The sequence below is a fragment of the Toxotes jaculatrix genome, chromosome 6, assembly GCF_017976425.1.
Source record: "Toxotes jaculatrix isolate fToxJac2 chromosome 6, fToxJac2.pri, whole genome shotgun sequence".
In the NCBI taxonomy this organism is placed as follows: domain Eukaryota; kingdom Metazoa; phylum Chordata; class Actinopteri; family Toxotidae; genus Toxotes; species Toxotes jaculatrix.
Window position 1 is genome coordinate 15,566,270 of NC_054399.1, and position 14,327 is coordinate 15,580,596.

At 39.0% G+C, this 14,327-nt stretch overlaps 2 protein-coding genes across 2 annotated transcripts; one reads left to right on the plus strand and one right to left on the minus strand.

Annotated features, from left to right (window-relative positions):
• Positions 1 to 494: 494 nt before the first annotated feature.
• tmem38a (transmembrane protein 38A) lies at positions 495 to 9,441 on the minus strand. Its single transcript, XM_041039952.1, has 6 exons — positions 9,136 to 9,441; positions 5,262 to 5,418; positions 4,577 to 4,761; positions 3,272 to 3,359; positions 2,540 to 2,657; positions 495 to 1,225 (listed from the first exon to the last, which is right to left on the minus strand). Exons 1-6 carry the CDS (start codon positions 9,257 to 9,259, stop codon positions 1,019 to 1,021), a joined length of 879 nt encoding a protein of 292 aa, XP_040895886.1. The 5' UTR covers positions 9,260 to 9,441; the 3' UTR covers positions 495 to 1,018.
• Positions 9,442 to 11,174: 1,733 nt separating this feature from the next.
• Positions 11,175 to 14,189, plus strand: smim7 (small integral membrane protein 7). The gene is made up of 5 exons (XM_041039536.1): positions 11,175 to 11,259; positions 11,488 to 11,529; positions 12,349 to 12,401; positions 12,503 to 12,593; positions 13,396 to 14,189. Exons 1-5 carry the CDS (start codon positions 11,234 to 11,236, stop codon positions 13,409 to 13,411), a joined length of 228 nt encoding a protein of 75 aa, XP_040895470.1. The 5' UTR covers positions 11,175 to 11,233; the 3' UTR covers positions 13,412 to 14,189.
• The last annotated feature ends 138 nt before the right edge of the window (positions 14,190 to 14,327 follow it).

A 14,327-nucleotide genomic window follows, 5' to 3' on the forward strand; every position in this document is an offset into this window, starting at 1 on the left:
AGTGTAACAACCTCCTGCAAAGTTCATTAGTGATGCTTTATTGCCTGTGCTACAAGAGTTTGTCAACACAACAGGGGGCTTCTGGGTTTCTCAGGACATGGCCTCAGGTTGACCTCAGACCTTTCCTGTCACCTCCCAACAGCCTCAGAGTTACATAACACAGGGTTTATGAAGACATGTTCCTTGACTGCCACCTGACACCTGGACCCATGTGTAAGAACCCACTCAGGATAAAATATTGGTTGTAAATCCCATCTTATTTCCACAGTTAAGTCCTAGGTGTGAAAAATTGTACTCAGCACAGAGAAAGAAGCTTCACACACTCTAACAAATATTCTGGAGAAAGATATTTTGGAAATGACAAGTTAAAACAAGGTCATCCACAGTAACCATCTAGCTGAATCTAAAACTGGACCTAAAGTGGAGACAAGATGCTAACAGAGATCACAAAAAGAAATATCAGCAAGAGAAGGAAATTAAAACCCACCAAGACACAATGTTTCTCTTAATTTTATTCAAAGATATGAATTTGTCCTCATCTCAGAGTAGAAAGCAGCATTGTTCTGTCACATAATGCTTTATTCACAGTTGAATATCTGATAGAGACTGATATTAATTTGTACTTTTTGTTTCTTCAATGAAATAAGGTTTGGAGAACAAAGAAAACCGCTGACACCTGGTAACGCAACTGCCGAAGTGGAACGAAGGCCATCCTAAAACAACCATGCAGCTCCTACAAACGTGGATCACCACACAGTGTTGAGCACAGATGTTCGCAAACACATAAATAAATAGTTTTAAAATGTCCAGGTTGGGTTGATGTGTGGAACATTTGCTGTGGTATTTACAGAGTCCTCATGCTGTGTAAAATGCAGAAAGCACCATTTTGCTCTAACAGAAAGGGTCTCATTTGGTAAAACATCAAACTGCCCCTTTCCCTAGAAAGGAATGGGAAGTCCCATCATGTGGAAGCCATGAGGGCGAGTCAGATGCAGTTTCATCAGTGCAGGGCGATGTCCTACTCAGCTTTCTTGGCCTTCCTCTTGCGAGAGCCTTCACTCAGCTCCTCCTTGGTTTTCAGAGGTGAGGAGGGAGTGGCGGCAGCGGGAGGATGGTGGTGGTCCTCCTCAGAGACACCCAGAGGGGAGCCGAACAGCAAGTGGCAAACCCAGGACTCAATGATGGCAAAGGGGGAGCCATGAGAGTGTCGGGCAGTCATAAAAATCTGAAGGAAAATTGTGACAGTTGGAAAAGATTAGTCTCATTTTAGGATGTTTAAAGGGCCAATCCACTGATTTTACACATGAAGATCGGTTTACTCCTCATGAGGAATACAACTGTACAACTATATGTCTGTGAATAACGTTTTCTGTGGTTCTTGAGGAGCTTTCTAAAGCTAGGTGAAATAACTCTGGTGATATCTGCTTGGGACTGAGACTCAAATGTTTTAGCAGATCCCAGCTACAAATGTGGAACATGAAGACGTAGGTGTGTGTAGGAGTTGAATCATGGGAGCTTGACTCCTACAAGGGACAAACATCGAGGATATCTCGGTCTCCGCTGTCCTTCAACTTCACGGAACTGAAATATACTTAAATGCTAGAATTCAGTTTGCCACTGCTTTTCATTCATTTAAATTTGTGACTGTTTATGTATAACTTACACTGCACAGTAACTGCACTGGTATTTTTATTTTCTCCTACTTCAGCAGTTTTATTTTGTATTGTCTTTTACATTGCACTCTAAAATGCAAAGTTCTCTTGTGAACAATAACGTTTGTTTACATTCAGTGTTTCTTATCAAACTCTGTATCTTTGACTAGTAACAGATGTGTTGAATGTATTTGTTGGGCATCAGGTATGACATGAAACAAGGGAGGAACCTGCTCATAAGAACACTGATCTTTAGGTTCACCGGTGGTCAAAAACTCCACAGCATACATTTAATGAAAGGAGCAGAAAAAGAAGTGTCTTTTTCTGAGAAAAAAAAAGAAACACAAATGGAGTGAGTGCTTTTGTCATGACTAGCCCCTAAAGAGGCTGTTTTCAGAACCCCCTTGTGATATTTTGAACTCTTTTGTGGACTTTTGGACTCTTGTTTAGTTTCTTAAGTTCTGTTCATAGTTCCTGTTTTATTTTGAAGTTATAGCCCCTTGTGTATCTTGTCTTGTTCCACTTCCTGTCTTTGTCTGGTTTCCCGCCATCTGTGATTGTCTGCCCTGCCCTAATTGGTGTCACCTGTTCCCCATTACCGAGTCTATATATTGTCTGCATCTCCCTTTGTTCTTTGTCAGTTTGTCCTTGTCTCATGTCTTGTCTCTTGTCCAGTGATTTAGTGTATTATCGAAAGTCATCGTGTGCCAAGTTAGGTTGTGTATCATTTGTTACTTTGTTTCTTGTTTGGATTTGGTTTCTCAGGTTGTGTTTCTGTTCTGTTGAAGTTGCATAATGTCATCTTTTTAAATACAACATATTATGCAATCAAACTTTTAGATTTAAAATAAATCAGAGCTGTCAAACTACATTTCACACAGCAGCACCTTGCATGTGGCCATGAAGAGGGTGAAGACAAGGATCAGGGTGCTCTTGGACACTGGCAGCCAGTGAGCCTCCTGCATGGTGAAGAGGATCGCTCCGTACAGACTGGCTTTGGTCGGGCTGCAGAGATCAAAGACAGACCGTCAGCAAAACATCTGTTCATCACATTGTTTGCTAGGACTGAAATCAGAGAGATGGAGAACCTCAACTCGTTTTAAGCGCATTTCTATTTGTGGAATTAAGTTCAGTGATTTTCTAGACCAACAAAGTGTGATATTGCATTGTTTTACTTATATTTTTGCATTTTTGTTTTAATTGAAACATCAGGTTTTTATTAGAGGTGTAATGTTGCATCTCAGGCTTGAACTAATTCTCTTTGGCTTATCAAAACTCAGATAAAGTTAAAAAATACAATTTTGTCATGATAAAAACCTTTCTTTTTCGGGGGGTCAGACATTTTCATCTGACAGTGACAATGCAGTCTGCAAGAGGGTGTCTTTTTCTTTTGGATGGCCACTAGGTGGCACCAAAGTCAGAAAATTCTCCACATAGTAGCTTCAACTGTAGTTTGTGTCTGACTTTTATGTCCTTCTACACCGTTAAAAACAGTAACTGTTACTTTTAAGTTCTAGTTTTGTGTCTGGGAATTGGTCACACAGTAATCTAAGAATGATGACCTGCTGGATGAGGCAGTGATGAGTATATTTGTCTATCAGCAGAAAAGAAAGACTTACAATGACATGTTAAGGATCTCGTTGGTCTCAGGCCTCCACACACCGCGCAGCAGCTGCTCAAAATTGGAAATGAGAGCTACTCCAGACCCTGAGAGGATAAAAATAGACAGTGGAAAAAATGAGGACAAAAAAGTGTGCGTCTCGTGTCACTGCTTTTATCTGACCTCAGCTTTTCTCCCCCATTTTCAACACGATTGCCTGCAGGGCCTCTCTCACTACTGTAGAGGCTCAAGCAAGGTGAATCCTTATAAAAATCTTCCATGGCCATTTCTGTGTTATGGAATAGCTCAACATAAGACTTCAAGGACAGGACCTCACATGTACATTACACACCTTACAGTAATTGACCTGCCCGGGAAGTTGTGATTAGTCATTGCAAAAAGAGGTATGAATGGCTGCAGTAGCATGCTTGGAGGCGCCGGGGCCAAAATGAGCTGCTTGGTCCTGATTAACTCTTTTTGAATTTTTTTTTCTACCCTGGAATTCTATCTGTCCCCAGGTGTGGTAATTTGATTAAACACAAATAATTTTACTATGAACCACAAAGATTAAAAAAAAAAAAGAATACTAAACTAAATCTTCCTGCCCATTGTAACTAGATTTTGACTTGACACAGACAGGCTGGATCAAAATTCAGTGTCTCCTGCACCTTTGTAGTCTTTATTCCTTAATAAGTTTTTAGGTAAATCATTTGACATACAGGGCAGGAGTTTTTGAGGCCATTGAAGTACTGGGATCCTTGTGCATTTGCCTAGTTGGAATGCACATGTGCTACTCATTCATGTTTAAATCTGGCTGTTGTGCCTGTCAACTGAAGGTGTCCCTCTCTGTCACACACTGAATGCAGCTGTCAACCAGCTGCAGTCACAGCAAGCACAGGCTGCAGATTCACTAAGCAATATTTAATATTTTCTTCAAGGAAACATTTTTTTTGGACAAAAGTTACTAGATTCCTAAATTGGGTCTTATTTACAAAAAATAAAAAAGGTGCTGAATGTCCCAGAATCTAGCAACAAAGTTACTAAGACTGCAGCGCTGCACACAGCAGAGAAACCACCTTCTTCCAGGTTCTATATTGTTTGTGGTAATAATACATCTGTTCATTCATTGATTGGAGTGGTACCAAATTAGCATGTTGCATGAATTCAAAAATCCAACTGAAACATGACTCATTTTTTAGGCATAACTTGTATTGCACATAATATATACTGTAACATACAGCATGTGACATTGCCAGCTTTGTAACACCACCTGTCAAGTCCTACCACATGAACACACGTGGCTGTGAAATCACAAGACACCGACCTTTGACGTATCCGACGATGATCATGATGAAGAAGCCGTGGTGGTAGGCATGGTGGGCGTGGTGAACACCAGCGGCGATCTTACGGGTGCGGACGACTTCCTTCAGACCGACCAACACCAGCTTGACTGGCAGAAAAGCCACACACTTATAGAAGAGGTTCAGTGGACAGTAAAAGATGAGGTACCTGTTTGTAATGGACACAGAGAGAGCGATATCAGAGTGAGGGAAAGGGTTTTATATTTATATGCTTAAAAGTTCACTACTATTGTTTATATTCAGCTTTAATGATGAAGTTTGTACTGAATGTTAAGGGGTCAGTTCACCCAAATTACAAAAAAACAAAAATATTTTTCAACTTACAATTAGTAGAACTCTATGTAGCCATGCAGCCACGCATATTATCCCAAGTGATAAGGTGACTGTCTCTCAAAATATATGCTAAGTTTGTTAAAATTCATTAAAATGCTTTGAGTCTCACAAACCAACTTTAGAAAATATAAACAGAACTAGCTGTATAGTCACGATGCTGTTGGATAAAAGTGGGAAATATATTTTGTGTTTTTGGACCTTTATTTATTTATAAGATAAAATAACCATTTTGTCCTCTGGTCAGTCAAGTGTGACCTCAAGACAGAATCTCTTCGCCTGTTTTGCAGGGTGAAGTTGTTCTGAGGGTTTTCTCACCAGACAGCTGAGGCCAGCAGGATGTGGCTGTTGTGTTGGAAATAGTCAATGGGGCTGCTTCCAAGCATGATGTCTGCCAGGATGTAACTACCAAAGCAGTAGAGCATGGCACAGAGCCAGGAGGCCACGGGACTCCTGCGAGAAACCTCCACCGAGCCTGCAACACAGAGGAGGAGCTGTCAGGGAGTGTCCTCAACCAAATGAAGGGTGTGGAAAGTAAAATATGAGAATTTGTTTCAGTGAGGATACAAGGTTAGGGGTGTTGTGAAGGTGGTGGAGTTTTGTGCCTATGTGCATTCAGTGTTAGTTTTAATTGGTTGATTGTAGGAAATGATTTAATCCATTTTTGTTAACTAATACAATTTTCTTTGTAACTGACGTTTCAAAGATGCTGTGTGTACGATTTAAAAAATTTAAAGTTTATAAACTTTAAACTTTCCTCCTGGTAGACAAATAATCTATTCTTATTTTTTAAAAATCATTAAATTATGTATCAAATTAAAAAAGTGATTAATAACCACTGATAAAATATTAAATCAATACAGCCGTCTAAATTTGAAAGGTCTAAATCCTATTTTAGAAGCTTTTCTACTCCGAACAAAAGAAAGTTTTTAGAAAGAGAAGAAATTAAATTTTAAAACTGTTTGTTCTTGCAGCGCAAAACTGTTAGCAATGACCTTCAGAAGCCATTATCAATGGATCCCTTGTGTGTCTGTGTGCTGTATCTTTGTCCACGCCCAGTCGACCATTTTAGCACACGCCCTGATAATATGTCTTTTTATCATAACCTAATATTGACTCAGGATGTCTACAGTAATTTGCAGTTCAACAAGTCAACAAATGCCTCGGTCTTTACAGTACACAGGCCTGAGCAGAGCAGACAGCTCTTTATAATTCACAAACTGTCTGTTTTACATATGATAGTTCAGTATTCTTTTTTTGTACATTTGAACATGTTATAAAGGAAACTTCTCTTATAATTACTGTATGTGACACTGACTTATTATATGCCAAAACATTTTTACCACAAACTTGAAAATTGCTTGTGTCTGATTAGCTGGCAGGTATCCACTAAAACTGTCTATCAGGACACTTCAGTTCCAGCTCCAGTCAACAGTTGGACCACATTTCTAAATCAGAATGTTATACTGCAGCCGACTATAGCAAAAAAATGTTTATGCCTCCTGATGTGTTACAGTGAACTCTCACTGGTGAAAAAAATATAAAAACCACACTACAAAAATTCTCCATTACACATAGTAGTCCTACATTCAAAAATTTACTTACCCAACAGTACAGAAGTATTTTAGCAAACGAAAGTATCAAAAATACAAGTACTCGTTATGTAGAATGACCCCTGTCAGCCTTATATATTACTAGATCATTATTATTATTGAATATTATGATGTTGAACAGGCAAGTAGTGCTTTAAAGCAAGACTATGTAACTTTTGAAAGTTGAAATGATAGTAGCTAATGATCACTGACGTTTACCATTATCTTGTGGCTGCGGTGGCCATCATTCGGCCGAGATTAACTAGTCTGGCTTTAGCCTTGTAGGTGGTCAGGGTGGAGCCAAATTTTCACTGTGTTATATGTATTTTACTTTTTGTTTATAATTTCTAAAACTGATGACAGGTCTTGCCTGTAAAGCCTTAATCTGAAAAGTAACTGGTAACTATAGCAGTGAAAAGTAAATGTAACTGAGTAAAAACAATTGTACTTTAGCACAGCACTTGACTAAACTTATCTAGCTACTTTCCATCACTGCCGAGGTGTCCTGATATAAAAAAAAAACAACACATTTCAAAGGCAAAATACAAAAATGAAAATTTTCACTCCAAAAACGTTGCATGAAATCTGTATGAATATGACCAAGATCACATAAGCTACACAAATATTACATCTTTATATGCAAAGTATGATTTCATTTTAAGTCTGTACATTCGTTTTTAAAGGAGTAAGGACGTGGATGTTACAACATTGTTAGAGATGTACAGTAAATCGAGATGTGAGCACAAATCTCCAACAACAGGTGGGTAAGGGTGTCGTGGTGCGACTGGCACTCAGTTTGAAAGCAATCCGATCCTGAGAAATGCCGCCCTATAAATATATTCTGCTCAACTGCTTCTCCTGCCTTGCAACTGTCAGGCCTGTCTTAACCTCTGACCCCCAACACTTGTCTCTCCACCCTCCACTAGTGTTGTCCCCCAAAACTCATTCATGTGCTCCTCTAACATGCGGTGCTTCAACTGGGACTCTCTGATCAGACAGGTGTGGGGAATGGTGAACATATCTTGTAAATGTTGGCAGTGCGAGTCATTTGACTGTAAAATATTCTGAGATGTGAAATGAGATAAGGTTATACAGGCACAGTCATGATGTCAGCTTTAGTAGACACATGCTGCAGTCTTTTCCCCCCGTGCATTCTTCTGCTTTTTAAAAAAAATGGAGCCCACACATTCCACAATGCAACTCGATAGCTCACATGAAGATCAAGAGTTTTAGGTGTGTTATACGAGTAGCGGCTAATGAAGACTCGAGCTGCTAGCTTTCAGCAGAGATGAGGAGCGGGCTACAGAGGTCTGGTAACATACAGGTTTTGTACATTTGCAAACTTAGAGTCTTCAGACCCAACCATCATGACCCTTCCTCTCAAACAACAAACTACAAACTTTTTTTTTTTTTTTTTTTACTTTTTAAATGACTGTGAAGGGCACAAAACTTTATTCACCTGACTAGCAGCTCCAGTACATTCCTCACTTCAAGTGGCTGGTGCATCATTGTGGAGTAAAATGCGGGAGATAATGACATAAAGATAACATTTTTGTCCCAGCATCCCTGTTGTTCGAATACGAAACACATGAATCATGTTGTATGAGTTATCTGAATGGATTTGAGGGGCACCTTATGCTCCTTTCGAAGCTGTAAAAAAGAGAAGCTGTGGATTTTGAGATTTTGTCATCTTCACTTGGTTTCATGTCAGAGTAAACCTTTTCTTTAGGGGGGAGTGGAAAATGAGCTATTTCAAAGGCTGCACACACTCAGAGACAATAAGGTCATGCTGGGCCTGTTGCTCAACACCTTATTTCATGTTTAACACTCTGTGTAAATAACACACCCAACCCAAAAGCAGCCTACAAGTGTCCAGCAGAGGGGCTTCAGAGGCCCACTGACACTGTCTATTTCAGGATCTTCTATTTATTGCCTGAGTCACTGGTATGCACAGGCCTTCTCTCGGGTTTCATCCTCCTCATGAGACTCTGTTGCTCAAATGAGTTAAATCTTGGAAAATATCGAGCTTGACCCAAAGCTGAGAGGTTTAATCTTCTCCAGCGATTTCCTACAGTGTAAATGAGGTCAGGCTGCTGCAGCAACAGACATTCACAAACACCAAGCCAGCAGAGCTGTAGTGCTCCTGCTACAGTTTATGTAACAGGTCATACTTTATAAGGATAGGGTACTATAGAGATAACAGCAACAGTAAGTCCATATTGGGATGTCAGAGCAATGAGTAGTTATACCACAGAAAAATGTCATGATTTAACAATAAAACTGAACACTTATTAATACAGGCACATTCAGTTTCTTATACAAACATTTGAGTTTTTCATCTCAGTCATTACTTATACGTACTTAAAGGTTTACATTTTGAATTCCCATATTAGACGTGTTATTCTAGATATATTTTTACTGTGTGTTGTTGTAAATAAATGCGTGTTTACGCACAGGTGTTGTGAGCGTGGAGAATGTACAGTAGATGCACCTACCACAAACAGCGTGTGCAGAATAGCTTTCAGATAATCATATTTATCTAATAATGAAGCGTGCCCATACTCTGAGCAAACAAGCGAGTAAAAGTAGAACACGCTTACCTGGCTCATACTTGAGGTAGAGGATGGACACGATGTAATAAGCGAGATCAAACACAGGAAACATTCCCATTTTGGAGAAAGCTTGGGCAAAATCGCCCAAATTAAGAACTTCCAGCACCTCCATGATGCGAGTCTGACAACCACTGTTTTTTCTTTTTTGTCTTTTTCTTTTCTTTTTTTATTTCTTCTTTTTTTTTTTTTTTTTTAAATTTTATTCCAACTGCGCAGTCTGGATTGGAAGCCCCCCCAACCCGGTCCACCGACTATCCACCAAGCCCCCCGGTCTCGACAGTGAAAGCCTGTGACACTCAAGCCCTCCTATTAATACCACTCATCTCCACAGCCTCAGCATCATCATCATCTTCGTCTGCGCGCCGCGCCGCGCCAGCTGCTCCGCTTTTTAGGGCGACAGAAGGTTTACGTGTCAGCTGCTTGAGCATTAGAATGACAAACAAAAGGTTTGTCCTCCGGTCTTCATCGCCCACATGATCATTTTTACTGGTCCACAAGACGCAGTGAGAGGCTCGTCTGCAGCCTGGAGACACGACGAAACAAGTGTCCGCGCTTAATTCACTGATACATAAAACCAGCCTCCAATCCGGATCAGATCCTGCACCGAGGCTGACTCACAGCCGAATGATCGACTCTCATCTCAAACTGCTCCGTAACATTTGGTGATATCGGCGCTTGTTTACGTTTTTCCAGATGATGCAGAAATGTGATCAAAGGCGCAGTACTGCCAGATCTTCCTAAATAAACCGAAATCAGATTTTATGTTTTGTTTTGCTCTTGAAAAACAGATTTGGTATTATTTATTATTATTTTTTAATCTTCGCTTTTCATTCTTGAGAATAATCGGGGCAACGACCTCTGTCGCCACTAGGGGGCGCCAAAATCACGAGACTGAAAACCTTTCATCTCAAAAGTATCTGGCCTATCAGCCTTTCTGTTTTGATCATTTTCAAAACTAGATCGTTTACTGGGTTCAGCTTGTTGTTTATTTTTATTTCTATTAATTTATTCTTTATCACTGTCCTCAATTATTTTTTTATGCTGAGTAGTGAATACAAACATCTATCCATCCATTTTCTATCCCAGTTGACTATGGGCGAGAGCAGTGGCGGTTCTACATTGAATTACTCCCTGGGCAACACACCCATACACACATGCCCGCCTCGCCCTTCAACCGGGCAGCTACCCGGTTCTCCCGTGCCAAAAACCGCCACTGGGCGAGAGGCAGGGTACACCCTGGACTGGTCGCCAGTCAATCGCAGGGCTGACTGTATACAAACATGTTGATCTTATAAAATATGATGTATTGCTATGAAATACCCAACAGTGTGTAAAATAGTTACAATTAGCTTTTTTCTTGTTGACAGTATTTATGCACTTTTACTTAAGTGACAGACTCAATGTGGGACATTCTTGTAATATTTTATTGTCTTTTGTTGCAGTATTGTAATATAAATGTGTATAAAATGTGAAATTTCCTTGAAAACAGCTTTTAAATTCACAGTAACTACAAGCTGCCATCTTCCTTTTTGACTTTTAATGTCTTCTTGATTTCAATATTGATCGTACATGAATATTAATCAAACTAAAGTCTTCTTAAACAAACCATGCAGTTTCTGCACACTTGTAGCACAGAACTATCCAGTTTGACAGGATTTTAACTGGTTTGAAAATCAGCAGCAGTACTTTGTGTCTGCAGCTGAAATTTCAGCTTCTTTTACTTTTCTTGGTTGAGGTTGGCGCTCGTTGCCAAGTCTAAGCTCTGCAAAGGTGGCATTTTTCAGCTGGTGCCGCTGCACAAGACATCAGGACAGTGTTCCCTAAATTTAATCTTTCAGGTAAAACTTCTTGTTAGTTGTACCCATTCACTGTCTTCCCGTCCAACCACCATGCCCCCCCACCCACAACTTTTACCAGCCATTGCTGCTGAAACAAATCGTTAGGACTTGTTAGGTGGAGACCTGCCTGACAAGTCAAACGCGGGGTGTTAAAACGTGTGCTGAGGCACTGAAACCTCATTGGTCACATTCCTGATTGCGTGAACGAAGGCGGAAGTGAGGTGTTTCTGTGATGTGATGAGGACAAGATGATCGGAGATCTGTTGATATTCGGGTAATTTATTCAATGTCTGACACGTTTTTACATAGAGGCACGTTTTTTATTTAACAGAGATCCTCTCCGTGTGTGTTGTGGTACACTCTGTTATCAGATAGGTGGCGGTGTAACAGGCTAACTAGCTCCGTGCTAATGCCAGCTCAGCAGCTAACGTTAGCTCTGTAGATAAAAAAAACAAAAAACTCTCACCTGTGAACAAACACTTTGTCTCTTTCTGTTCTTCAGGACCTTACTGGTGAATGCAGGGGCTGTGCTGAATTTCAAGCTGTGAGTATTACAGCTTAAAGGCTGACTTATCAGTTTGTCAATATACTTATTCAGCTGCCAGGGAACTGAATTACAAGTAAAAAGACACTCAGATATATAAAAATTTAAAAATCTTTTGTGATATTTACTCGAAATATTATTATAGAACAGCTCAAGGTTGTAAAAAAAATCTTCAGCATAATTTCTGTGCGTTTTTTATTGAAAGGCCATGTATTCCTGCAAATCTCTGACAAATATTAAAGATTCAAAATTTTACATTAAAAAAGTGGATGACATGAATGAGGTCAGGTGTATGAAAACCCCACATCGACACTTTGGACTGTTTTTTTCTCAGTTTCTGTCTACATGATGTTCAAATAAAGCTATGTTACTGTAAATAAAATGTGCTTAGAGTATTAAACAATGACACCAGGGGTTTAACCACCGCTGCTTTAAACTTCACAAATCAAAATTAAATTTTGTTTATTTATTCATAATTTACTTCTGTAAATTATAAATAAAGTGTTAAATTAGCCAGCTCACCAGTGTTAGTCAGCTGACTGATTCTCAGCAGCTGTAACCAGTGAAGTGAAGGTAAAAAGACAGAAGATAACAAGATGCCAGAAAGACAGCAACAACAACAAAATAAGCATTCCCAAGACAATTTCATAAGTCATGCAGAGCAACAGGAAACCACAAAACATTAGTACAATAATACAGAAGCAAAAACACTTATTTGGTATATGTACACAATTCTAGAAGATTATACCACATTGTTAAAAAAGTACCAATAAAATAAACAAAACAAACCACAGAAGATTGACTGTGGATGTTTTGCAGCAAAAGGAAGGAGGCCCAGGGATTTGGAGATGAGTCCAGAGCACCAACAACAGGTGTGTATGAATGTTAAACAGAGAGATACAAACAACATTAAGAAAATGTGTGTGTGACAGATAAAAGCACAGCCACAAAGAATGGTGAGTCTGTCTTTCAGGTGACAACATCAGGGAGTTCCTGCTCAGCCTGCGCTACTTCCGAATCTTCATCGCTCTGTGGAACATTTTCATCATGTTCTGCATGATCCTGTGAGTAAGATGCTGTTAGTCAATGCTGGTCGTGTACTTTAAAATGGTTGTGATAGGACATAATGGTGAACATGCTGCTGTCTCACTTTCATTCCTCTACAGGTGGACTTTTAGTTTTTGAAAGTTAGTTTTTCTGTTATACGAGTTTAAATAGTAATAACTCACAATATTCTATGTTTTTTTATATGTTGACTTGAACCAACGATAAATTGATCCTGCGGACAAGTATTACAAACAAGTAGTAGTCTTTTTAATCTGTGCCTTAGAGCTCCATTGGTGTTAAAAAAAAAATTATTACTATTTTGAGTCCCACGTACACCATCCTAGTGCCACTCAGGCTCATTCAATTCTAATTTCAGCATTGAATATGTATTGTTAATGGATGAAAATAGTCCCCAAACCATAAAAAGGTGCTATCACTCTTAAATTCATTGGCATGACTTGTAACACAGGAATATACATTGGGAAACAATTAAGTTAATGCTTACCGAGGTCAGATTCACTCAAGAAAATTTTTTTGTGAGTTGTTTTTTTTTGGCACGGGGTAAAACAGGCATATTTCCAACTACAGTCAGTTTGGAAAGATGTAATCATTTATATTTTTAATAACAAACATCAAGTAAAAATGTGAATACTTACCACCACCCACTTTCCCCCCATTCCACCTGCCTTTCATGCATCAGATCCTCTGGAGTTTTTTTGATTTTCTACATTTTCAAGAATACAATAAAACAAAAAGGCCCAGAAATGTGCTGTGAACTCATTTCTCATCTAACTGGTTGAATGTTTTCAATCCTTACAGATTGTTTGGGTCATGATCAACATTTGCGGACTTTCACCCGACTCTCAGTTTTTCAAGATGGATGCTCTAAACTTCTCTTCTAGGACTTCTCTGTTTCTTTGGCCCATTTTAACTGTAATTATGCCCAGTTTTCTTTACCACATCAAATCCTAAATCTACTTCTGGCTGTACAGGAATTTATGAATTGCTGTATTTATTTTGTGTAATAGAAGATGTTACATTTTTCCTGTTTGTTTTTTTTTTTGTTTGTTTGTTTTTTTTTAAGGATGTAATTATACCAGTACCCCTACCCTCTGCTGGACATGTGACGTCATGAGCCGTTGTGCTTCAGTACACAATTTGAGAGATTTACTTCAGCATGTTGGCTTCTTTATCAAAGGAACACCAGGGTTTTAAATGATGGTCAGCCTTTGCTAACAGGATAGAAAATGTTTTTCTGTGGCTTGTTAGTTTTTCTGTCATTAATTAGGGATCCTGCTCTGTCCTTAAAACCTACTGTAATCAAAGTCGGTGTTTGTAAAACGTCTTTTAATCCTTTTTACCTGCACGGCTGTCACAGTTCAGCTGTATCCAACAAAGTTAGAATGATCTCTGTCACTTTATGATGTGATTTGATAAATGACTCAGACATCTCCAGATTTTACTTGTTGGTAATGTGTGCAGCATGTGCATCCTCTGATTTATGAAAATGTAATTTTCCTTTGTTCTGAGGCACATGTGCTGTAAGTAAATGTATATGTTCTATAATGTAAATGTGTCCTTATTCTTAACAATAAAAATACAGAGTTTTCTTATCCAGTGTCTGTTAATTGACTTGAATTGTTGTGACTGTCTTTACTGACACTTATCACTAGAGTCATGAACTTTTTATTGTTTTATTTCTGGCACCAGACCTATTTCTATCAAGGTTACTTTTTTTTTTAGAAATAACA